Genomic DNA, 25,565 nt, shown 5'->3' on the forward strand with positions numbered 1-25,565 from the left:
AATCTACTTTGAATCCCAGTTCATCTTCTGCAGCAGCTTTTAATTAAAAAGAAAAATCCACCTGTCACCTAGGATGCACAGCAGTACGGAGCTCCTCCTGAAGCACTGGCACAAGAATCACAGAATGCCCTGAGTGGGAAGGGACCCACAAGGATCACCGAGCCCAGCTCCCATCCCTGCACAGGACACCCCAAATTCACACCGTGTCTCTGAGGGCCTTGTCCAAGTGCTTCTGGAATATCGCCAGGCTGGTGCCGTGATGCCTCCCTGGGGAGCCTGTTCCAGGGCTCCACCACCCTCGGGGGGAAGGACCTTTCCCTAATGCCCAGCCTCACCCTCCCCTGGCACATCTCCCTGCCATTCCCTCGGGCCCTGGCGTTGGGCACCAGAGAGCAGAGACCAGCCCTGCCCCTCCTCCTCCCCTCGGGAGGGAGCTGCAGAGCGCCATGAGGCTGCCCTCGGCCTCCTCTGCTCCAGCTGAACAAACCCAGGGACTCCAGCCGCCCCTCGTACGGTTTCCCCTCTAAACCCTTCCCCAGCCCCGTGGCCTCCTCGGGACACTCTCCCGTAGCTTTATACCCTCAATGTCCTGCGGCGCCCAACGCTGCCCACAGCACTCGGGGCGAGGCTGCCCCGGCGCGGAGCCAGAGAGCTCAGTTTTATTTCAACCAGCGGCTTCCAGAAGGGCCTGGTACCACCGCTCCGCGGCTGACCTGCCACCCAAGCCGATGAAAATCCCACCGATGCCCCCCGTCCCTTGGCTGCCGCGGAGGCTCCGTGCGGCGCCCACGGCCTCGGCCGGACGAGCGCTGCCGCCAAGGCGATGGCGCCCACAGCCCGCGCCCTGACCCCGCTGCTGCCGACACGGCTGGGGTTCTTCTGCCTTCGCCGAGCCGAGCCGAGCCGAGCCAGCCTAACTGATGCGAGCCTAACCGCACGGCCCGTCCCCAGCCTCCCCCTTCCCGGCGTACCCCGCGCCGCCGGCACTCTACCCGCCGCCTCGGTGGGCGGAAGAGGGCGGGGCGGGGCGGGGCGTGTTGTGGTGCCGCCGCCGCCTCGGTGGGCGGAAGAGGGCGGGGCGGGGCGGGGCGTGTTGTGGTGCCGCCGCCGCCGCCGTCGTCGTCGTGAGGGGGGAGAGGCCCGGGGCCGCGGCGAGGGGCGGGGTAAGGTGAGCGGCGGAGGGGTGCCGGGTGGGGGGTGGGGGGAGATGTCTATGTCTGTCGTACTCTTCCTCCTTCTCCGTCCCCTTCTGGGTCCCCGGGGCTGGGAGGCGGCGGGGCGGGGCCGCGTCTGTGCGGTGCCTGAGGAGCCTGGCGGCGGGATGGGCCCTGAGGGGGGAGGCTGGGCTTAGGGGGGGTGAGGGGTGTGTGTGTTGGGATCCCATCGTACGGATGTAGCATTTGGGGGTTCCTTGGAGTGCTTGAGGGGTGTAGGAGGACTTGGGATGGGCTGGGGATGTCGTGAGGTGAGGTGGGATAACGTGAAGGCTTGGGACCCGTGGGGTGGGAGTGAGGTTTGGGGGTGAATGGGGTGCCTGAGGGGTGTGTGGGGAGAGCTGTCAGTATGGAAGAGTGCCCTTATGAGGGGGGTGGCTGTCAAGGTGTCTGAGTTTATTGAAGAGTGTGGGGAAGGGTGTTTTGGGGCACTTAATGTCAGGGAGAAGAGAGGTGAATGGAGGGTAGGCATGTGTAATATGGTGAGTGGAACAGGATGGGAATGGGAAGGGTCATTATGTGGGCTGGTGGCGGTGTGGAGGTGAACTGGGGGCTCTTAGGAGGCTTCAGGGTACACATTGGTGCATATTTGGGAGCAGATAAGGTGGCTGGGTTTTGTGAGAGATTAAGATAGATGTAGAGCTTCAGAGCCTCACAGAGTTATTACGCCATGGTTTGGGCAAGGAGGACTGTCCATTGAGAGGCAGTGCGGTTGATGGGGGAACTGAATGTTGAGGTTTGAGGTGTGTGTAACGTGCGTTATTTCTGGTAATTCATAGGAGTATGTGTAGACAGGAGATTTGTGATGGTAAGAGATTTTACATGCCTCCCTTTAGGGATAAATTAAAGCCTGTAGGGTTTATAGGAGCCTATAGGCTCTTGATATCCACAAGTCGTGTTTTCAAAGTTGGGACATCGTCATGCTTTCAAAGTGTTTTTATTCACTGCTAAATCTGGAGAGTGGCTCATGTTGCACTGTAGGTCTGTAGTATCAGTAGCTTGGTCAGAGCTGCTGTGAGTATTGAGGGAGAGGAGCTGGGAGGAAGCAGATGGATACCATTACTGCAATCTTAGAAGATGAGAAATGTAACAGCATTTCAGATTTGCCTTTTTATATATGTGAGAAGACGATTAAATTCGCCTCGTGATCCAGCAAAGAGTTACTCTCCCTCGTAAACCATGTCTCAGTGCCTTTCTCTTCTTGTTGGTTGAGGCTGAAACCAGCGCTTGAGCTGCAGCTCTCTTAAATGTTTTGTGTTTGAGTGAACCTGAATCTCTTTCATATTCTGGCATCCCACCTGTATCTGTCTGTGACTCCCTCTGAAGCTTACCTGCCTAAGGAAAGATGCATTAGGTACAGTAGCTATGACCATGTTATAGCAATCATGTGTCCAAAAAACTTCACAGACTGCTTCGGGAGCCTCCTGGACTATGGTAACACTCACTAAATCTTTCTGCCCTTCCTTCAGGAGGAAGATCAGAACTTGACAAAACAGTTCAATGTTGTTGAGTTTAAAACTGTCCCATGTACTGCCTCTAGAAAGAAGGGAAATGCGATGCTGAGCAGGGAGAGAAGAAAAATGCTTGAGAGAGATCCTGGTAACAAGACATTCCCTGATGGTGTTATGCCATTCTTAGAAGGAAACTTCTGCTTTTGATGGTTAGATAAAATAGTTTCTGAAAGACCAGCATTTTTTAAATAATTCCCATGAACTAAGTACTGGTTTGCATTTGATTTTGTAGCCTTTTGCGTAGATTGTTTTCTAAGTACAGACAATAAGGTAGGAATTTGCCTAGCATTTGGAGAAGCGTGGCGCTTGTGAATTGAGTCTAATCTTATTTGAAGGAGCTTGCATAACTGTGTAGTAAAGTGTAAGAGGTCTGATTAAGGCTGCCTTAATAATCCCTACATAGTCACTGGAGAGAGTTGGACACTACTTAGGAAGTGAGGGATGGAGGAACTGTGCTTCATGTAACTTCTTAGATGCCTACCCTGGGAATACCCTGAAGAGTCTTGTTTGTTGTAAGACTGGTAAATATGTACCATTTATGTGAGTCTTACACTAAACGGTTTTCGTCTGAAGCGTTGTTAGATGTACAGGTGCTTCAAAGAATGAAAAAACAGGCTTTGTTTACTTCAGTCATAAATTATAACGTGTTCTGAAACAACTGTTTAAAATATTTCTCGAGGTTTTGCCTGCTTTGTGCCAGTAAAATAGCTGGGCTGACATGACGTTATTAATTCTGAACACCGCAGGGTTTGATATCTGCTTAATCAAAAGGCACAAGTACGTGGTCAAAGTTCAGGACCTGAGTTCAAAGGCCTGCCACGTAAAGTCAGTTGCAGATACTTTGGGCTGCCAATCGTATGCAGTTAGAGAGGGACTGGAGGAGGAAAGGGCAGGTCGATCTGAAATGCTGAGATCATAGATTCACTTGCTGTGTGCACGCCTTCGTCAGCCCAGTAAGTCATGATAGTATGTGTTCACTTACAGGGGACGTGGCAAAACTGGCCTGCAAGTAATTACACTTTTGAGGGAGGTGACGTAGTAACTGTTATTTGACATGGGCACAGAATGCCTTCTGATGTGCAGGTAGCAAGAGGCTTGTGGAAAAGGAAAAAGAAAACTCAAAGCTTATGCAGGTGCAGTGCCAGAGTAGGTGGGCTGGGGAATGCGAGAGGGCTGGGTGAGTTTGAGCGATAGGTGGTAGGAGTTACATAGAAAACAAGTGAACCAGTTGCATGAATTTATTTTTAGGCTTTGCCCTCTTCTGTGGGGTGATGTTGGCTCTCGCCTCTTTTAGCTAAGCCTGTGCTACCTATGAAATAAACGCCTGAATTATGAAAAACTTGTATATATTTTTTTAACTCAACAGAAGTCTTTACAGGTACCGTTCTCAAACCTCACACCTTCTTGCTCTTTTGGGTGTTACCTATGCAAACGTTCCTTTAGGCCGTGTAAATGGGAGCTCTGTAAGAAGCAGAATGAGTGAACGCATTTCCAGTTGTTTGCCCTGAGGCTGTGCTCACCTGCTGTCTGTTAAGATTAGACTCGCTGCATCAGCCTTCTTCTCTGTTTCTTTTATACTCATTTTCCTGCTTTCACAAAACTAAAAGGCACAAAAGGTATCTATCCCACTTGCACTTACGGCTTGGATGTGTAAGCCTCATTTCCCTAGGTGGGAAAACTAAAAATTCACAGGCAGGTAGATTTAGAAAACAATAAATCAAACCTTGTGGATGAATACAGCAGTGATAGTCTGAGAGTATGTTACAGCAGGTGTATTCTCCGAGGAAGGAGCATTGACTCATTTCTCCAGTGAAGTCTGACACTTAATTTGGAAGTCTGCCTGATGGTGACTGATACCGGATCTTTCACAGGAGAACAGAGAATCCCTCTGGTGGGCAGCTGATATTTAGTGAAAGCCTTAGGCCCCAAAGCGTGAAGGTTTGTATGTCTTGGAAAGTGGAATGCCATGTATGTTCAGTTGGTGAACTAGAGGTGATGAACACAGAGGTGATTTTTTGAATCTTAGACTTGTGCTGTTAGTGGCATGGTGAGTTGAGTCATTTCATAGGCTAGGTACATCTTAGAAGTTGTCTTTGGTTTCTTGGTTCAGTGCCTTTCCATTTTCAGTGTCTCACCTCTGCGATGTTTGTCAAGTGGGGTATTTTGGAGTCACGCTTCATCAGCATTGCCAACCATTGACCATGAAACTGTGCTGTTCTGAGCAACTGTACTTAAAAGTTGACTGTGTTAAAGTTAATAATTTGGAGTTGGCAATTTTCTTCATTGCCTTCATTTCACTTTGATGTTTAAGCAGCTTTCTGCACTGTTTCTTTCATGGTTGCAAGCGCAGCACATTGAAGATTGATGGGATGTTTCAAGCTGATGTGTAATAATCTTGATTATTGTTGAAATTCTTTTTGATGCATGCTGAAATGGAGTTGGTGAGCTTAGTTTGATTTTACAGCTTGGATGACTACTGGAGAACAACTGTGAGAGGGATAGTGGGAAAAAAATTAACACCTAATTCTTTAATCTCCATTTTAAAAGTTGATAATAAGACTTTTCAAGTGACGTGTTATCTTCTGTAGTTTTAATTTCCTTTTCTAAGGAAACAAGTTGTGTGCAATTACACTTTCTGTCAATTCCTCTGACAATTGTTAGTTGCTTTAACGTGCTGGCAAATTGCAACCACCTTTTGTCAAAGGGAGAGTTCCTACAAGTTGTGGAAATGATTCCTCTGGAGCAGAAACGAGCCCGTGGTGAGAACTCAACCCTTAGTAAATGTTAGAGCAGCTCTATAGATGAGAGTTTATGAAAGCCTGAACTAGAAGAGGCTTTGGGCTCTTACCTTCTCAGACAAGAAAAACACTTGATGAGACATGTGTTTCAAAGAAACTTTGAGCATCGTAATGAATTTTTTGATTCTTTGATTGTTTGACTGACTGTTTAAAGCAGTCATTCCCTCTATGAAGAGTTTGCGTTCACAGCGTGATGATTTTTTTCTGTTTTTTTTTTTTTCCCTAATGCTTCATTTATGCAGTTTGCCTGAAGCAGAGTGAATGTCTGTCTTTTTCTTTTTCTTGTTTTTGATAATCACTTAAAAACACTGATTTAGAGTTCCTTTTCTACAGGAAGCTGGGATAACTTTAAAACAGCGATTGGGGCATCAGAAATATTTTGCATATCATTTCATAGTATCTTTGAGTGCACCTAGGTATTGATATATGGGACCAAAAAAAAGGAGTTGTTTGTGTTCCTTTAGGCAAAATGCTTTCTAGGTTCTGTTTACCAACTGCATGCAATAGTTTACACTGTAAATATGTATATACATATAGGTCATTAGTTAGTTTTCTAAAATGTTCATTATGGTCCTCTTTCAGAGATTATGTGAGCTCCTGCATTAGCCTTCTAACGTCTTGCACTGAATACCCATGGTATGTCTGAAGGACAGATCTCTTGTGTGTTCTGAATGTACCAGGTAAATCCCAATAATAACTTTTCATGGGAGATTGTGACCTGTTAAAGAGTAAGGAGTCTCTCTGCAGAGGGACCTGGGGGTTCTGGTTGATGGCAAGTTGAACACGAGCCCCCAGCGTGCCCTGGCAGCCGAGGGGGCCAGCCGTGCCCTGGGGGGCATCGAGCCCTGCATCGCAGCCGGGCGAGGGGGGGATTGTCCCGCTCTGCCCCACGCTGGGGCGGCCTCACCCCGAGCGCTGTGGGCAGCGTTGGGCGCCGCAGGACATTGGGGGTACAAAGCTACGGGAGAGTGTCCTGAGGAGGCCACGGGGCTGGGGAAGGGTTTAGAGGGGAAACCGTACGAGGAGCGGCTGGAGTCCCTGGGTTTGTTCAGCTGGAGCAGAGGAGGCCGAGGGCAGCCTCATGGCGCTCTGCAGCTCCCTCCCGAGGGCAGGAGGAGGGGCAGGGCTGGTCTCTGCTCTCTGGTGCCCAACGCCAGGCCCCGAGGGAATGGCAGGGAGATGTGCCAGGGGAGGGTTAGGCTGGGCATTAGGGAAAGGTCCTTCCCCCAGAGGGTGGTGGAGCCCTGGCACAGGCTCCCCAGGGAGGCATCACGGCACCAGCCTGGCGATATTCCAGAAGCACTTGGACAAGGCCCTCAGAGACATGGTGTGAATTTGGGGTGTGCTGTGCAGGGACAGGAGCTGGGCTCGATGGTCCTTGTGGGTCCCTTCCCGCTCAGGACATTCTCTGATTCTAAGGCAAGAGAGGGCAACTTTTATTCTATATTTAGTCATAGCTGATTCTGTAAAAAGAGCATGGCAGGCTATAGCCTAAAATTTGCTTTTGTATTTGTGTGTATCCTATAAAATCAGACAACTGCATCACTAATGAAACTAGTTGCAACACTAGTGAAGATGCAGCATGTCAGTGGGAGTTTGCTAGTTCCCATAAATAGCTTTAAGAACTCTGTGCAGCATTTCTGATGTGTGAGGTAAATCAAAAGGTGGGAAAATAGTGATATTTTTGAGGTAGATAATTCCCGTGTCAAATCACCCACCTCACCTTTTTGTCAGAGAGAGGCAAAAAATGAGCACGGCGTGACATTTGAGAGCGGTTTCATTGCCTTTCAGTGGCAGTGGTGTTACAAGAGGTAGCCGTTCAGCAGCAGCGGTGAATAAACTCTCACCTTGACACATTTCTGGCTAGCGTATTGGGTTGTAACTAACTAATATCACATCCATTAACGTGCCATTAACCTAATTGAATATTTCATTTGCAGGTTGTCCTCATGAGTACTCCAGTGGAGAATGTCCATGATCTTCTTTGCCTGTGTGGTGCGGGTGAGGGATGGACTTCCCCTCTCAGCCTCCACAGATTTTCATTTCAACCAGGACTTTCTGGAATGCAGAAAGAGATTAAAGGCGTTATCCTCAGTTCTGGCGCAGTATCCAAGTCGAGGCACGGTAAAAGGACGTGACCTTAGCATACAGTAAGACCCTGCTTTTGTTTGGTTGTGTTTTTTCTTAAAATGTTGAAGTTGTTGTCCTGGGGATTACTTGAACTTTAAGGACTGTGTGTATTCTATAGTGCCTAACTCCAATCTGAAATCCCGACATGCATGTCTAGATTGTAACCTCCAAGCAGTATTTTGAAACCTTATTCCTCAGCACCACAGCCACTCAGCTCCTGCTCAGTTTAGTAAGCATATGTTAAGAATTGCTTATTTTAGTTGTCATTTTTTGGTAGCAAATGCTTTCTGCTCGATGGGCAGTGCTTGTTACTATGAGCGATTGGAGTATCTTGGACTTCTACAAATACCTTCTACGATGTCATCCTAGTGCCTGGGAATTACTTAGTTTAGTCTAAAGCCCAACCCCTTTTCTTCAGCGACTGTCAAGTCTTGCTGATGCCTTCTCTCAGGCTCCTACAGTTCTGATCCTGGCTTGCATGAACTGCCCTGAACTCCCTCCTACGTGCTGCCCACTCCATTTTCTGAAAACCAGCAGGGTTCAAGTCTCTATAAGCTCTGGCTGATGTCTTGAGGAGGCCTGAAGCATAGTGACAGTAGCCAGTATGGAGAAATTACAAATCTTTGCTGTTATTTATTGGAGAAGATTCTGCTGGTCTTTATCTTAAGAAATTAAGGTTTCATTCAGAGATGAGAATTTTCATTCACTATTGATTTTAGGTTAGTTCTAAAAATGAGTTGTAGCTTGTGATTGCATTTCTGGTTAGCAAATGTAAGAAAACTTTAGAGTGACCCTGAGCTAAAACTAAGTATCCTTTTTTGGGGATGTGATTGGAGGCAGAATATACATGAACTTACACTGAATCAGTTGCAAAAGCAGAGATTAGCATTTTAATTCCTTTTCCCTCGAAGCGAACTTGTGCCCTTTAACGCTAACACGTCCTACTGCTTGTAATCTTCTGTAGTCTCTACGGAAGCAGCTATGCATCTGGCTCTGAAATGAGAAGAGCCCAAATAGATAGGTGGCAAAAGGCTATAAATTATTCGCAACTGGGAAAAGGTGGTTTTACGCAGGCATGGTGTTGATCCTCAGCTGTGAGCTGGGAAAGAAAAGGAATTTGGGGAACGTACCCAGTGTAACTGGGCTGTAACAGAGCTAATCAAACCGTAAATCCCAAGTACCCAGGGCATCGAATACATAAAAATGTGATAAAACAGAAACCACAAGTATTTCTGTATGAGAGGGATGAAATATATAAATAGTAGAGAAGAGAGAAGATACAGAGAGTAGTTGTTTAGCTTCAAAGCTTTGGTTTTATACTGAGATATTGCTAACAGATAGCTAACCTGTAAGGGAAGATCTCCTCAGTCGTCTTTCAGAGATAATTACAAATCCACAATGATGGTGGGGATTTAGCTGTCTACGTTTCGCGTGCTGCCGTCTGAACTAGGTGCCCTGACTCCCATCTTATTTAATGAAGCCTCGACCAGTGATTTATTTAATCTTTAAGTACAGGCCTACATTTTGGTCAGATGAATCCTCTGTTAAGTTTACTAGAAGGATTTTGGGCTATCTGTAAGTGGAAAGTTGTGCATCAGTACGGCTTCAGTGTTAGAGTGGCCCCCTTTGGAGCAGAATTTTTATCGGGTTGTTTCTGGTACAAACTCATCATTATTTGTTACAGATGATTTAGCAGTAACAGTGTTTGAATATCTTGGTTTGTGCAAGTTAACAACTATCTGTTGCTGTTACTACGATGATGTCATATTCAAGGGGAGCAAGGAATACATCTGCTTGCTTCCCGTGAACGAGCTTGCTTGTTTTTACTGTTGTTTGTGGAAAACTGCTGTGTTTCCTTTCAAAATCTTCTCGCCTGTGATGTTTTCCGGCCATCTCTTTTCTTGTTAAGATGATTTAAAGCCAACCTGAGGAAAATAACGTCCTCAATTTTTACTGGTGTAGCAATTTGATGAAATCTGTCTTGTGATCTCTCGTATGCTGAGGCATACCGAATGAGTTGAGAAGGAGCGTTAGATCTGCAGGGCTATTACAGCAGTGCGAATGGTACAATTTTACAGCCTGCTCTCTCAGCGCGGTCTGTACATTTTGTTTTGACAGAAAGCATAGTTTACTTCTCATGTTCAGTGTGACTCTTCCACCTTTCTATGTTGATGGTACATTTTTTTGCCTTTTTTTCTATTTCAGTTTCCTTTCTTCTGGGGGTATTGCCTGCATGGCAATCTGTTCCAGCAATTACTCGACCATCATGGCGTTTTGCTTCCTGGAGGAGCTTCGGTGGGAATTTGCTGCTTCCTACGACACAACAAGCATCAGTTTAGCTTCCAGACCATATGCTTTTCTTGAATTTGGTTTGTAACTTTGTTCTCTAGTAGTGAGAATTCCTTGTCTGCTACTTTTGTGATGTTAAATAATGTCTCCTGGCCAAAGCCTGATCATAAAAACGTATCTGTGTGTGTGCCTTTGCATGCATGTGTAGGAGGAAGGGGAGGTCTTGTAAGTGCATTAGATTATTGGTTTTGCAGTTCCTGAGAGCCCCCGTAATAGATGAACAAAATGCTGTAGGGATTAATAAAGAAGCCCAGAAGAAAAAGAAATTCACATCTCAAAACACTTTCTAACTTAATTAAAAAAATATCTGACAAGTGGAGACAGATGGGTACAGGAAAAAAGGAAACAGAATAGATTATTATGGGCAGCTTTACTTCTGGCATGACTTGGATTCACATAATACTTCACAATCATGCCTAGTGTTTCTTTCTTAACCTGATATAAATGGTTTTCTTGCCAAATAGCAGCTGCTCTACTGAACCTCACAGCTTTGAAAAATACAATTCCTTCACAGTGATAAATTCTCTCCCGGGAAAGGGTAAGATGTTGCACTTAGGAATGCTGATGGCACTGTGTATTCTAGCACAACATAAAGTCCTCCTGTGTGGTCTCGGAACTCATGCTTAAGCTGTTACATACCTGTCATATCCAGTAGGAGCTGTGGTCAACCTGTGCAAGTCTTCTAGCATGACAGTATCCTAAGGATACAGGTTTTACTTATAGGACATCTTAGCAAAATAAATGTTTCTATTATTATTATTCCCTAAGCATTTGAAACAGCTGGAATTTGCCAATATATTTGCACAATTAAATATTGTGCAAAGATTAAATATGTGCACAAAAAATTAGGAAGTAGCAGTATCCCCATGAGGTATTTCAGCTCTGGAGGTGTGAGCAATTTGTGCTTGGATAAATTCTCTACTTAGTCTCAGCGCACCGCCTGTCAAACCAGCAGCTGCATTTGAGGAAAGGGATTTGCTTGCAAATGGTATTAAATTTAAAGTGTGAGAGGTGAAGCAGGGTGATCCGTACATAGATCCATGGCTTGGATGTTGGTGGAATCACTGTGGAGTTGTCTCTGCCAGTCAGAGTGGCTTCATGACTCAAATACAGGTTGAATTAATTTATCTGTGCTGGAAAAGAACTCTAATCCTTGACATTGTTAAAACATGATGTGGAATTGCATCTCATGGTAGTTCATGGGTAGTTTAAGGTATGTGTTACATCTACCCTGGAATCTGAAAGCTTGTTTCCAGTCCACTGGCAGGCAGGATGTTGAGCTTTAAAGTATCCAGAAGAGAGTGAGTGCGGTATAAAATACCTAGGAAAGGTATTTTTGTTCCCTAACTGTCAGTGGAATCTTATACCTAAGATTCCATACCGAAGGAATTATTATTCCGGAGAAACTAATACATAAAAAAATGGAGAAATGAAAAACAGTCAGAGAAGAATGCCATGATTTGATTAATAATTACCTAAAGCGCTTAACTTTTCCAGAGCTAACTGAAGCATGTGTTTATATTGTTTCAGATAACGTTATTCAGAAAGTAAAATTCCGTTTTAACTGTGCGAGTGGCTCTCGAGCCAAGGCCAACTGGGAGAAGATTGAGGAGGAGCTGAAGTTCTGGCCCCCGGTTCAGCTGAAGCTGGAGGATACAGAGCTGATGAATGGGATGACTAATGGTGGGCATGCAGGCGTTCATGTGGAGGTTGGTAAGTTACTACTATGCGCAGGTGACAGTAGGCTCCCTTAACCTAACTTTGCAAACAACAGAAAAACATGTAACAGCAGTGGTTCCTTTTGTACAGAGAAATGTACAAATATATGTTGTGTATGAAACCCAAGAAAAAAGACTGCCTTTCTATGATAGTAAACAACATATGGTATTTAGATTATAGCAGGTATCATAGAATCATTTAGGTTGGAAAAGGCCTTTAAGGCCATTGAGTCCAACCGTTAACCCAGTCCACCACTGAACCGTGTCCCTAAGCACTACGCTTAAATGACTTCTAAAGACCCCCAGGGATGGTGACTCAACCGCTTCCCTGGGCAGCCTGTCCCAGTGCTTGACAACCCTTTTGGTGAAGACATTTTTCCTAATATCCAATCTAAACCTCCCCTGGCGCAGCTTGGGGCTGTTTCCTCTTGTCCTATCACTTGTCACTTGGGAGAAGGGACTGACACCCACCTTGCTACAAGGCATCAAAGCCGTTAAGGACTTGTGGCAGTGTCTTTTTTTTCCAGACTTAGATCAGCTTCTCTGTATGGACAGTTGGTTGTAACTGGACTTGACATTTTCCACGTTAAATTCTCCTGCTTCTAAAGTAGTTGGTTGTTAAATTTTCTATGACAAAAGAAGCTTCACTAATGCATTGCTTGTTGCGAACTCTAATAGAAGATACATAATTACAGTCTGAATGAGTTGCTTCAGCCTTGAGGAAAGAAAAGATGAGAAGAATATGAGCTGAGGGTAAAACTCTCATTCCCAGACCATCTATCTTGGGTTGTTCTCCTCTCTTTGCTTTCTTTTCTTACCTTACTCTTTAAAATTAATGCATTTGACTAAAATTCTGAAAGAGGATATGTATATCTGTGTAAAGAACACACAGAGGCTTCACAAGAGATCGTTTTGTAATGAATACTGACATTTTGCCTGCTCTAGAAGTACTAATCTCTACTTATTTACTGTAAAATTGGTATATTCCTATTTGTGTTTTGGTTGCATAGTCAAAGGCCTGCCCTTCCTCTACGAAACGAAATGAAATGCTTTTAATCCTATTAGCATGGTGCTTTAAATGCAGCTGCAGTGCCATGAGCTTGTATTTCCTCTTTTTTTGTTGTTGTTGTTGTTCTTGGGTTATGAAACATTAATAAAATTAAGTTCCAGTTGCTTAGTCTTATTGTTTCTGATGGATGAGCTGGAATCTAATTTTAAGTTAAAATATAGAGGGGCAGTGGCCAGGAGGAAGAAAAAATAGAACAGAAAACATTTTATCTGCCAGTCAGATTTGTCAGCGCTCCTCAGGACCATGCTTGAAGGTTAAATATTTTCATGACAGGGCTTAGAAATTCTTCGCACTAGTGTGAACAGTTTCCTTGCCAGTAAACATTTGCAAGCTAGATCAGAAATACTTTTGCGGTTCCCCCATATTTTTAATTGCTTTCTTTTACTTTCCATCTGGCTTTGTATTTCTGGCTGTTCTCTCTGGTCTAACCCAAATACTCTTACAGAGTGTTCTGCCTTTATTTTAAGGATGTGTTTATGATCATCTGCTTCCCTTGGCTGGAGTCAGCTTTCCTGGCGTATGTTTCTCTCCTCTCATCATTACCTGCCAGCTGAATCCCGCTTTGCTCCTCTAAGTTTAGCCGTGTGGATAGTGTTTGTTCCCATATTAATGCTACTTAGATTATGGCTCTGCTATACAGGAGACTTCCTGAGCATAACTGAAGCACTGTGGTTGCAGGAGAGCAGAATTCAGTTGTGTCTACATTGAAGGGTGAAGACGGATCAATCAGTGGATTGGTCAAAACATCAGTCGTCTTATGTGGTTGTAGCTGGTCTCTGTCGCCTTTTGAGCTGTTCAATCACATCCCCCGTCTCTTCGTTTTAGTGTGAAAGGAGTCTGAAAAGTCAGGGCAGTTCTGTCCTTGTTAGTATATATGGGAACAAGAGCTTCCCCACTCCTTTTTTTTTTTTCCTTTTAAATTCTTTCTTCTCAATTCTGAAATTTGTCTTCTTTCTTCTGTTCCTTCCTTTGTGAACTAAACCCAACCCAATTCTTGCTAGAAAGACACTAGCAACGTCTCCTTGACCAACGTCTACACAACCTCAGCTGTTGTTGCGAAAGCCTCACCTTGTGTCTGGATATGGGCACAGCTGGTAGAGGTCCGGAGGATGGGGTGTGTATAGAGAAGAAATGTGAAGTGTAAGTAGCTTTCTGTGAAGAGGGAGAGTTTTCACATCAGAACTGGCTCTATGAAGTAGAAGAACAATTTGTGCTATTCGTTTGGTAAGCATGGTGTTAAATTATGCAGCATTGTGCTCCCCTTGATGAATGTTCTTAGTCTTTTGTAGGCACATGGGGAGGCCTTCACAGAGTCCTTTTTAAGGTGCTTTTTGAAGATGTTTCACATCTCTGTCTTTTGTGCGCTTGTATTTCATTTTACAATGTTTGAGTCTGATTTCATTTTTCGCTCCTGGTGCTGTCTTTATCCGGAGCTTGGAGTATGTGACTCATTGTCAAGGCCTTGTTGTTCTATGCCTTGAAGAGACAGAATGGAATGTGGTAGAGGCGTTCGTGTCAGTCTCCGGTTAAATAGCCAGAGGCCTCTGCTCAGGAAAGCTTTTATAGGCAGAAGTTTCAATTTCTTCATTGTGTGAGCCTGTTCTCACAGAATTGTTCAGTACACGTTCAGACCTGCAGGTGTGTCTTTCCGGGGTGCTGGGTAATCCACAGTCCCCAGAACATCTTCTGTATGGTTCTTGTACTCTGAAGCGCATAACTTTTCTATGAAGAGTGAAATCAGTTTGAAACCCAGTTAGCGTTTAATCGTGCTCGTGCAAAATTGTGCTGTCTTGGACTAAGAGTGCTTGTACTGCCTTGTCCCCTTATTTAATGTAATAAGCAATTCTAGCATGAAATTCTGCTTATAAAAATATGATTGAATTCACGTAAGGAAGAGTAATAATTTCTCCTAGTAGTATGCATCTTTCTTGTTCTGTGCAATTTCAGTTAGTGAATTAAACCCCAGAATGCTGCAGCAGGAATAAAGCTCCACGGTGAACAATTTACAGATCATTTTTCACAAAATCTGAACCCTGAGCAACTGGACGTCGAAATCTCCCCTGCATCTGTGACAGCAATCCTTTTTATCCCACTGGACAAAAAAAATGTAACTTCTACATCCTCTTCCATGCTGCAGAAGCAGTATATTGAGGTTTGCATTGTTCTTCCCTGGGGAACGGGAACTCTTGACGTGTATAGTTTGCAAGATCCTGTACGACGAATGATGCTTGCCCTTGATAATTTTTCTTTGTTTGAGAGATGCTGTGTGCCTCTGAAGGGAAGCTTAGAAACGGAGGAGGCAGAAACAGTAGTCTTTGTTAGGAAATTTCCGTGAGAGAGAGATACAGAGCTGCAACAGTAGTTAATTCATCAAAAATAATAGGAAACTGAACACTCAGGTCAGCGAACGAACAAACGTGCTGGTACAGCTTCTGTACCAGCTGTACAGTGCAACGTTCAGTGTTCGCACCTTAGATTTCACTGCGTAGCGAACAAGCAAAATCACCTTTGAACGGTGGGGTGACTTGCACCATTTAGCCACGTGAATGTCCATATGACGATAATATACAGTAATGCTACATGATGTGACATATCAAATGGGATTAATACAGTTCCTTTTGCAGCTGCTTTGGAGATGAAATTAGGGATGTATGAATGCATGCCAGACAAATTAATTACATAGAGAGTTATAAAAGACACTTTATATCCCTATATTAATTTGGCACCAAAGTTTTTTACATCATCCATCAAAATCTCTCTTGAACGAGAAGACACAAGTGTTTTCCTATCTTAAAACCGTGCAGTACTGCAATATTTAAGCTGTTAGGGTGTTTCATCAGTCACTGAAATGAAGCCGGAGGTGATCTCTGCTGTGTTGCATAGTTTACCTATAGCAGTCAGGAGCTGGCTACATCTGGAGTGGAGGAAGAAGACCCTGAGAGCTGGGGAGATTTCTTAAGGGCTCATTCATCCTTTCCTGTATCTTATGGATGTTGGTGCAGGAGAGGTTCTGAATTTGGTATCTGAGGTACAAATTACCCTTCTTACTGTTGTGCTGAGAGTGTTTTACGTGTGGTGATCCAAGGGCAAGAAATGTTGGTGAGTATCTAGGTGTGGTGTCCCTTGCTGAGCTAGCTAGTATAGCTAGGGAAAAAAATAGGTGAGCTTTTGGACAGCCAAAACCCTGACTTAGAAGCGGTGGATTCCAAAGTTAAATACAAATTGGTAATTGCTTTGACCTTAATTAGGTGCATATCAGAGAATCCTAAAGAAATGGTATTTGGGTGTGTAGGTGTTAGAGGAAATAGTGGTAGCGGAGGAGGTAGGAAAGGACAGGTAATTCACTACCTGTGAAACGTGGGCAGGGTGGGAGGAAGGGAATTGTAATGTGCTGTAAAACGTGGTTCAAGGCCAAAACTATAGCATCCAGTTTAATTCCTAGGCCCCAGTTTTGACCATGTTTTGTCAGTTTGAGAGGCTCAGAGGTAATAGCAGCTGTTCTGTGACAGACCTTTCTCCTCTGTGACTGGGTGGTATCATCTTGGCAACTCCTACAACAACTATTCTAGTGGCAGAGGATCAAAGTCCGTGGCTCCTACGCTCATATTCTGGCAACCGCTTGACTAGGGCACCAAAAGCTGTATGGAAACTACTCAGGTGAAACTAAATTGCTGTATATCAGACTGAACCCTCAGACTGTCGGTGGGAAGAAATACTTAATTCCCCATTGAGGAAGAGAAGAATTGCTCTCTTGCTTCTATGGGTGTCAGAAATCAAAGCTCTTTCCCAGACCTTTGGGTGCATGAAGCCTCTAGCTTTTCTCTGACCTGTGAAGAGTCAGTGTATACTAATCTGCTGAAATAAACAGTCAAAAAATATCTACATGTAGCATAAAAGAAGGCGCTAATGCCAAATACCTTAAGAACAAATTCTATTGCTTATTCTCCTTAAAAAGTATTCCAGAGCTCTTGCTGATTTCTAGATGTCTGAAGAACTGAACAGTGTAATGCATCAGAAAAAGGTGTTTCTACTCATAACTGGTCTTCTCTGGAGCAAGCATGAATCACAGAATGGCGGGGGTTGGAAGGGACCTCTGGAGCTCATCCCGTCCCACCCCCTGCTGGAGCAGGCACACCCAGAGCAGGGGCACAGGGCCGCGTCCAGGCGGGGGGTGAATGTCTCCAGGGAAGGGACCCCACAGCCTCTCTGGGCAGCCTGTGCCCCTGCTCTGGCACCCGCACAGGGAAGGGGTTTGTCCTCATGTTCAGGTGGAACTTCCCGTGTTCCAGCTTGTGCCCGTGGCCCCTTGGCCTGTTGTTGGGCACCACTGAAAAGAGCCCGGCCCCATCCCCCTGACACCCACCCTTCAGGTATTTATAGGCATTGATGAGATCCCCCCTCAGCCTTCTCTTCTCCAGGCTGAACAAGCCCAGGTCTCCCAGCCTTTCCTCATACGAGACATGCTCCAGTCCCCTAAGCATCTTTGTAGCTCTCCGCTGCCAAGAAAGGTTTAGAAAATATTTAAAACCCGCATAAGCTGATTTGAGTCATTTTAAGTTAAAAGAGTTGAAGGAATAGTGCTAACTTTCAGTAATGGGTGGTGGTTTTTTTGTATTTTTTAAGTCCCTACCTACAGAATGCAGCGTGTGACTCCCCTGGGGATTCTGTCACTTGTTCTGAACATCATGTGTGGAGCTTTGAATCTCATTCGAGGAGTTCACCTAGCAGAGCATTCATTTCAGGTAACCCTGATTGAACTGAAGCCTGTAAATGAGTCCAAGGCGGGGAGTTATTTGGGTAACCAGATTAAGGGTGGCTGTTCTGCTTCGTCGCAGAGCACACATTTTTCCCCAAGAAATGTTTTGTTTGTCCAGGGAATGTACAATTCCTTGTGCACCTGCTGGACCTCGTGTTTTGCTGTATATCATAGCACACTACGTTATATTCTTTTCCAGGGAGATTAAAATTTAGAGAAATATTTTAGTCTTGCCAGGTGGGCTGGATCTTTTTTTTTCATTCTTGTATTTTGTCCTAGATTTTTTTGTGTAATTTTCTTAAACAAATGTGAAACTGTAAACAACTTATTAAAAAAGAGGGAAAAAAAGTGTCCCGATTCTAGGGTGGCACAGTTTTATTTAGCAGGAATTGTCGCATAAGCCTCAGTTCTTGGTATCTTGTTCAGTGATATTGATCTTGCTGTTTAACACTGTTACAGTCAATCAACATAAACTAGGATGAGAGGTACTTGGTGAAATGTAGCGTTCTAAAATATCAAGCGGCACTTGCGAAAAACTGTAGCTGACGTAGTTGTTTGTCGCTTCTTTTAATCCAAACAGGAGGACCACGAAGGAATTGGAAATGTGATAGCTTTTCTTCTACCTTTTCTAGCCTGTGTTTTCCAGGTATGTTAACTGTAAATAAAATGTTTTCTGATTATTGTGATATTAGAATATACAAGACAAAATAATATTCAGCTGAGCAGAGGAACAGTTTGGTTTCTACTATCCTACTGAGGTGATTCCACTGAGGTATTCCAGTGGAGTGGCTCAAATACAGTTAAAGGCACAATCTGACCCTTGGCAAATTGCAGTTGCAAGCTTTCTCAGTGGTTTCATGTTTTGACGTGCCAAATGGGGCCGAGTGTGATAAATAAGCGCTAGCCCGAAGATGGTCTTTCCCAAATGAGTAGACATGATGTCTTTCTGACAGTGGCAGACAGTGATGGGCTTTAGTAGCATAATGACCTTGAAAGACTAAGCAAATGTAGAATAGCAACATTATTGAAAATGGCTTAATTTACCTTAAAAATTACTTTTAATTCTTGAGGCAAATGCGGTTCCTGATCCATAGATTTTATTATTTTTTTTTGTTCTAATGGATTTTTTCTCTGACATCCTTATGCAGAAGAGTTTGAATGAGGAAAATATTATATGCTCCAAATGTGTTCTTCTTGAAACGTTTTTTAAATGCCTCAACCATTGGTCCACAACCTTTCAAGTTGAGGGCAATATATTTTTTTTTTTTGCAAAATCTTCAATTTTTAGCCTGTCATCGTAGGAAGCTGCTGTAGTTGGGTCACTAGTTGACAGGAGGAATAACATAATGCCTACGGTGTATTGCTTAGTAGTGTTTCATTTGGCTAATGAGTTGGGGACTCCTATCTAAAGACTTCTGTTTATCTGTGGTATTTAAAACTGGATATTTATTGTATCATAATAGATACAATTTAGTGTCTTTCGGCCTTCTTACACCTCTGCTCCCAGCCGAGCTTTAAGATGGAGATATTAGCTTGAATCTAAACACTTGGTACAAGTCATTCTTCATGAAGAAAGGCTCCATCCTGCTTTTTTTTCTGTTTAGTACCTGAAGCTAGAGAAGCTAAATAAGGAAGAGTTCTCTCTTATCCTTTTGATCTATAGCAGTCATCTTCACAAAATGCTTGTGCATAAATTGAGCTCAAATGTGAAGTGCTTTCTGCATGCTGATCTCTACTTGTGTCATCAGCACAGTTGGAAACTGTGACCTTAAGTGACAAAGCATGATCTGTTACTGCCTGAGTTAAAAAAGTAACTCTTCTGCCAGCACTCTGTGAGTTTTTAGTTTTCTCCTGTAAGGGCGGTTGCTCTTCACACATGCCTAGCAAGTGGGTTCCACCTGTTCCTGAATTTAAAAAGAAAAAAAGCCCCAAAACCCCAGCAAAACCTGTTAACAGAAGTGACGGTCTTTTCTACCATGTCCGGCCTAGTGAATGAAGTCCTTCATTTATCCCAAGAACAAATATGGCAGAAGCAGGTTTGGGTTTGCTGCATTCCTGCTTCTGAGCCTTTGCCCTGCAAAAATTAGAGGTAGTTTTTGAAAGCTGGCTCAGCTTTCGGGCTCTGTTTAACCCAGGCTGAGGCAGGCACGAGGGACACCGGTCATGCTGCCACACCTTTTGATGTCTGCGGTCACCCAGAAGGGACTGGGTCGAGGCCACCACTCCGGCGACTCTTGGAGGGCCTTTCAATGTAGGAGCTGAAGGAAGCCTTGAGCTTCGTAGCCATGGCTGCAATGGCAGGCACATCCGAGCAGGACGGCTACGCCACCAATTCCAGCTGTGTCTCTTGTCTATGTGTACATAGTTTAATGCTAATGCTGTCTCTCTGGTCCTTTTGTAGTGTTACTTGTACCTCTTCTACAGCTCGGCGAGGAAGGTGAAGACGTTTATACTCCTTTTCTCTGTTTGTTTATGCAACGTTTACTTGTACGGATTACGGAACCTCTGGCAAATAGCCTTTCACATAGGAGTGGCATCTCTTTCTTCTTATCAGATACTGACAAGGCAGCTTATGGAGAAACAGCCTGACTGCGGAGTATGAAAGAGACTTTGGGTTTGCTACTCTATTTTTGCAACTTCTTTTGTATTAAACTGGCCAAAAAATAGCTTGGAGTGTTTTAAAAGATTTGTGACAATGGTTATTACAAGGAGGATATTTCAAAGCAACTTGAAATGAAGTAGGATACTGTAATCATGTCAAACAGACGGTGAGGAGTGTCGCTGTATTTAACATGGCATGTGGTAATTGTGCACGGTAGGTTTTGACAGGTGTCATCAAGAGATGGAGGTTCTCCTTGCCATAAACAGGCTTTTACTCCTTTACTAATACCATCTAGACAGCATTTTGCCATTTGTCTTACTGGCTTTGTAACAGTTTGGCAGGTCAATGTCTTGCCCTGTCAGTGCTTCCAAAAATAGTAAAATTGCATAGCAAAATGAAGACAAAGTGGTGGGAAACATTTTTGTCTGTAGAATTTCTTAAGCATTAAGATTCTTGGTAAATGTAAGTAAAGGAGTTCTTTGCCATAACTAGATGAGTTCAATATCAATGGGAAAATTTGTTAGGATGAGCTTCAGGGTAATTTTTCTAGGTTTTGAGGGAAAGGAAAAAGCTGTGGCTCTCTTAAAAACCATAAAGGCTATAAACATCTCCTGGCTAAACAGCGCATCGTAGTTAAGTATGTGCTCATTGGTTAATTGCAAATACACTTGGGGCAGCATAAAATAAACCAAGTGAATATAAGTGATCTTTCAGCTCAAGTGGCCTTCATTTCCTTGGTTAAGGTCACTCTTGGTATAAGGGTAATTCCGTGTTTGCTTGGTCTGTGCAGATGATAAATCTTCCAAGCCTACTTACGACGGGCCGCTGACTCCTCCACCGTTTTTAAAGAAAATGTATAGCTGGTGAGTAGAAAGCCATTTCCAGTAATGGAAAGCAAGAGCAGGTTCTCTTTATTATATAAAACACCTTTAGTTAATGGTGTTGAGTTCTTACACTAAGATGAATTGTGCACTTTTGAGTATAATACTTCAGAGCTGGAATTCTTAACCTCTGCTGCACTGGGTATTCTTGTATGTAATGTATTGAGGGGCGTATGGGCATTTTAGAACATATATGAATAATTTAGGCTGTCTGTTTGAAAAAATGCGTAGCATTTTGTTGGAGCTGTCCTTGAAGGGTTGTAGAGACTCAAACTGAGAAGATGTAGAGAACCATAGGTGTGTTGTTGTGGAAGCGCGGTTTTTCTTAGGAAACTGTTTTCTGGTCGCCCCATTTCTTCCACCAGACATTTCTCACCAAAGATTTATTTTCCTCTCACCAAGTCTCTACCTCTAGTGGTTGCAAAGAGATTAACGTGATGCAGAGTTTGCAGAAACGCTTAACAAAATTACTTTCTTGCATCTCAATGAATTTTCCTGAAATCTCATGGTGCAAACATGAGTATCAGTGGGCTGCTGCACCAGCAAGCTGTGGTGCTGCACCCTGGAAGCACTTCTGTGACACAGCTGACTGCAGCAGTGGCATTGACAGGTGACCCGTTACAGCCTGAAGAGTTTCTAGGATATCAAGAGTCTTAGTGCCAGAGCTTTTTCCAGGAGTAAAATGTGGCTGTTTCTCTCCCACCCCATGTTTAGCTCATTTACTGTTAACAATAACGTAACAAAATCCTTTCAGCTGTGAGGACTAGTCTAGCAGGAATGACCGAGGAATACTTTAGCCAGCCAGTTAAGAAAACAGCTAAAGGTGTGTGCCATAAGGGGGGAATATGCTTCTGTTATAGGGGAGTGGATTACAGTTGTTTGTCTGTCATTACCCCAGTTTTCTGCCAGAGCTTAAGTGGAGAAATGGCACCAGAATTCAACACCCAGATGACCCCACAGATGTGGGGGTTTTAGTACTGACAAGGTTTAAGTTTTTGTGCTGTTCAGTCCCAGTTTTACTTGGTAAGGTACTCTTAGAGACTTCAGGGAGCTAAGCCCTGAGTTTGGATTACAAATTTAAAGAAAAAAAACTGGTTAAAGGATGCCCCTAGAAATCCGATACTAGAAATGTCATACTTCATTAAGGATACGGGATCTGATGATGATTGTGTTTTCCAGGAGCATAAGCTGGGTATCAGCCTGCTGGGTTACCGTGGGGAATCATCCTGTGGGGAAATGATGAAGCATTTTATACTACAGGCAGACAAAACTTTGTGGAAAGGACCTTAGTGGTATGGCCCAACTCCCTGCTCTGACCCTTTTAGCCTCAGGCTGGGTAAAGAGCCCAAAAGAGCTTTACTGTTTCTCCGTAGGCTTGGCTAAAGCTAGCCTGCTATAGCTTAAGGCACGCAGAGCCCTTACAGTGGGCGCATGGGGCCAGCGAACCATTCTCTGCTTTTTATTCCTCATCCTTGTATCGAGCAGATTGGAAGAAACAAGAATGTTCCTGATGCTTCCCGAGCATCCGACTGGTTGCTTTGTCATAAAACAAATACAGCCCCTGCGCCAGGTGATGTTAGCAACAGCTCTGCAGTAAGGGAGGTGGGGCGGAGGGGAGAGGTAGCTTGTGTAATTAACACACTTAAAGATTAAACGTGATAAAGATTAAATTCAGCTTTTCTTTAATATTTTTCTTTTTCCTGAAAGTGTTTCGGGAGAATCAAACAAAACGAGTTGGTTTGGTTCTGCCTTCATGGAAACGTTTTTTCTTCCTTTGCTTTGGGGATTAGATGGAGGATGCAATGAGATCTTTTCTACTAAACGGACAAAGCTCAGGTTTGCTGTTAGCCTTAATCGCTTTGCAACCTTTCCCCCCCCCCCGCCCCCCCCCGTAATGTGTGTAAACCATGTGAAGGAATCTACGTGGCTTAATAGATGTGCGTTGGCATCTGCACACTTGGTGGGTGTGGATTGATTCAGGGGTGAGGCAGAGCACGCGTAGTTTGACCTATTTCTTGGTTTTTAACGTTAGTACTTTGAACAGCTTCCTTATCTGGATGGTATTTCTACAGTTAAACTTTTTCTTCTGGTGAAGCAGCAAGAGGAATAGAATAGTTTACATTGATCTCAGTGCTTTAAGATTTAATAAAAAAGAATGACTTGCAGTTTGAGTACATGAAATCTGACTCATAACGTGGGATTATGCCTGTATTGAATCAAATCCCCAGCCAGGAATCCATCCCTTTTTGTTCGACTTTAAACTGTATAATGTAGTTTGAATTGCATCTCCCTAATTCTGTCAGTTTTCAAGATAAGTCTTTTGGAAACTCTTTTCCTCACCCAGCAGCTCAGCGTAAGAAAATTGGCAAAGAATAAACTTCATTAATTTAAAGATTTGCAGTGCTTAGTCACTTTATGAAGCTGATCGTTTTCTGTGGGTTTTTGGTTTCTTTTTTTTCCTTCCTCCCAAAGACCTGTTAAGTTTATAGAACTTAAAACTGGTGGGCTGGTACCTTTTTAGACATTTTTGCACTGTATTAATAATCGAACCTGTGTAAATGTGTATAAAATCATTTCGCATGTGTATGTATATATGTACATATATCTAATAAATGGCTTTTTTGTAATGGCTGTCTTCATCTATAGTTTTGGAATAGCTGAGTGTATTAGAAACAAGGCTGATGAAGCGTTTGATTTTCATACGCATCATTAGCGTTTCATGTGGCAGTGTCCAAAATATTTTAAAAAATAAGCTCAATTCTTCTCTTTACCAAATAGCTTCAAAACCAGAGTGATTTCAAAGGCTGTTGTGGTGCGTGCTGGATGTATGTGGTCTCTTACAGGAATAGCTGTATGAACTGAGGGTGGCTTTCCCTGAGGCAGTGTGCTCTCTGATACCTAATCTGCTTCTTTTTCTTCAGGGGGATCTAGGTAGGGTTTTTCTTCGGTCACCTACGCACTGAAGAGTGACGGATTCATCAGCTGAACTTTATAAATACAGTTACAAATATGTATATAGAAACTTGCTTATCCAAGCAACAGATTGCAGTAGGTAGTCTTTGTAGCTTTAACTGTCTTGCTCTTTCCTTTCAGAGACCATGTTACATGGTTTTTCCTGCAAACCTTGTGTTTTGGAGTGTTGAAGTATGCGAAGCGAGACGAAACATGGCTCTGTAGGTCCTTTACCAGCTGCTTGGCAGTGAGTAATGGAGATTTTGCAGATTGCTGTTAGATTTTCAGCCTTAATGGAACTAGGCCTATTAGTTAGGCCCACCGGTCAGTCCGTACTAAGAGCTTGTGGGCTTTTTTTGGCCAATTTCAGCCGCCTTTCATGAGGGCTCTAAAAATATTTAAAACAATCAGGCTTTGTAGAAATTAATGACTTTACGCAATAGAAAATTCAGCATTTGCCCCGTCTGAATGGTTGGGTTTGGGTATCGACAAATGTGCCTTGGGAGAGCGATGCTTTGAATGGCAGAACTCAGAGAGGACCCAGCCTAATTTGGAACCAAAGAACTGGGTAAAAAAACAGCTGGAAGAAATCAGGCTTGGGGAACTACTGGTTTCTTCCCATATTTCCGCTCCCTGGTCCTCCACGGGAACAATACCTAGATACCTGTAGCAAAAGCAGAACAAGGTGGGTAAAGGGCTGGGTTCTTCCACTGGTTTCCAATGTGTAAAAAGCGACACTTTTACTAATCTCGAAGGCTTATTCTTTATCAAGAAGGGAGTTGTGGGCAAAGTGGATCTGGGAGAACTGCAAATTCTTCAGCTCTAAAAATATATGCCACCCTTTGCCTTGACTTGGCCTTTTAGCCTCGGAGCTCGCTGGGGTGCGGGCTTGCGGCACGGCAATGCCAGCGGTAGGTTTGAGGCAGTTACAGTGCCGCAGCACGCATCGCCGCGCTCAGAAGAGGAAGAGAGAAGCCCGTCTGTGCCCCTGTAATGAGGGAAGAGGCAGAACAGTAGGTTGTGCAGACGGTAGGTAGTAATAAGCGAAAGCTGATGGCAGGGGAGGGAGGAGAGCGCTTTATTCTTCTGAACTGCTCTGCCCTTTGAAATCTAGATGTTATTTTTGTTCTGTAAATAAATGATTGCTCAAAGCGTGTTTCTTCTCAAGATGCCAATAGAAGAGAACAGCAGCCTTTCCTTTTTTTTTCTGAGGTGAGGGGAGAAAGCAATTATAACTCCCTTCTTCTTTTGAAGATGCTGATAAAAGGAGGTGGGAGGATCAGAGGGTCCCTGTGCCAAGAGAAGAACAACTCCTAAGGTGATAGAAATACATGTTTTTGTTTTAAACAAAGTAACTCAACTTCTGCTGTGTGCTGACTTCTAAATGTGACCTAATTGCGTGCAAAAACTGTTGGGGGAGGAAGGAAGCAGTGGCCACAAGAAAAAGAGCAGCTCTGTCTTGAAATGTGTTACCTCCTCGTGGTGCCTCTTGGTTCTCCTGTCTGTCCTCGTGAGGCTCTCTTGGCTCTTGTGTCCAAGGCCACCCTTGAGCAAGCCCAAAAGCAGGGCCAGGCGGGAGCTGGGG

At 43.9% G+C, this 25,565-nt stretch overlaps 1 protein-coding gene across 3 annotated transcripts; it reads left to right on the forward strand.

Moving 5' to 3' along the window:
* Window positions 1-1,053: 1,053 nt before the first annotated feature.
* Window positions 1,054-25,345, forward strand: SEC22C (SEC22 homolog C, vesicle trafficking protein). Of its 3 annotated transcripts, none has more exons than XM_075082207.1 (8): window positions 1,054-1,168; window positions 6,106-6,203; window positions 7,464-7,673; window positions 9,859-10,022; window positions 11,533-11,715; window positions 17,413-17,531; window positions 18,126-18,191; window positions 24,122-25,345. In XM_075082207.1, the coding sequence occupies exons 3-8, from the start codon at window positions 7,492-7,494 to the stop codon at window positions 24,203-24,205; spliced, it is 798 nt and encodes a 265-aa protein (XP_074938308.1). In that variant the 5' UTR covers window positions 1,054-1,168; window positions 6,106-6,203; window positions 7,464-7,491; the 3' UTR covers window positions 24,206-25,345. The 3 variants fall into 3 exon arrangements, with proteins under 3 accessions (XP_074938308.1, XP_074938306.1, XP_074938307.1); XM_075082205.1 differs by lacking the exon at window positions 24,122-25,345 and adding an exon at window positions 19,947-23,655; XM_075082206.1 differs by lacking the exon at window positions 24,122-25,345 and adding an exon at window positions 19,947-23,655 and having other exon boundaries at window positions 1,077-1,168; window positions 6,106-6,159.
* The last annotated feature ends 220 nt before the right edge of the window (window positions 25,346-25,565 follow it).

The sequence above is a fragment of the Phalacrocorax aristotelis genome, chromosome 2 (genome assembly GCF_949628215.1).
Source record: "Phalacrocorax aristotelis chromosome 2, bGulAri2.1, whole genome shotgun sequence".
Lineage (NCBI taxonomy): Eukaryota > Metazoa > Chordata > Aves > Suliformes > Phalacrocoracidae > Phalacrocorax > Phalacrocorax aristotelis.

Excerpts from the sequence above, each read along its gene's own strand:
- SEC22C (XM_075082205.1), top strand. The coding sequence starts at position 7,492 with ATGTCCATGATCTTCTTTGCCTGTGTGGTGCGGGTGAGGGATGGACTT. Across the intron at positions 7,674-9,858 it reads GGACGTGACCTTAGCATACA|TTTCCTTTCTTCTGGGGGTA; the intron begins GTAAGACCCTGC and ends TTTCTATTTCAG. Across the intron at positions 17,532-18,125 it reads TAGCAGAGCATTCATTTCAG|GAGGACCACGAAGGAATTGG; the intron begins GTAACCCTGATT and ends TAATCCAAACAG.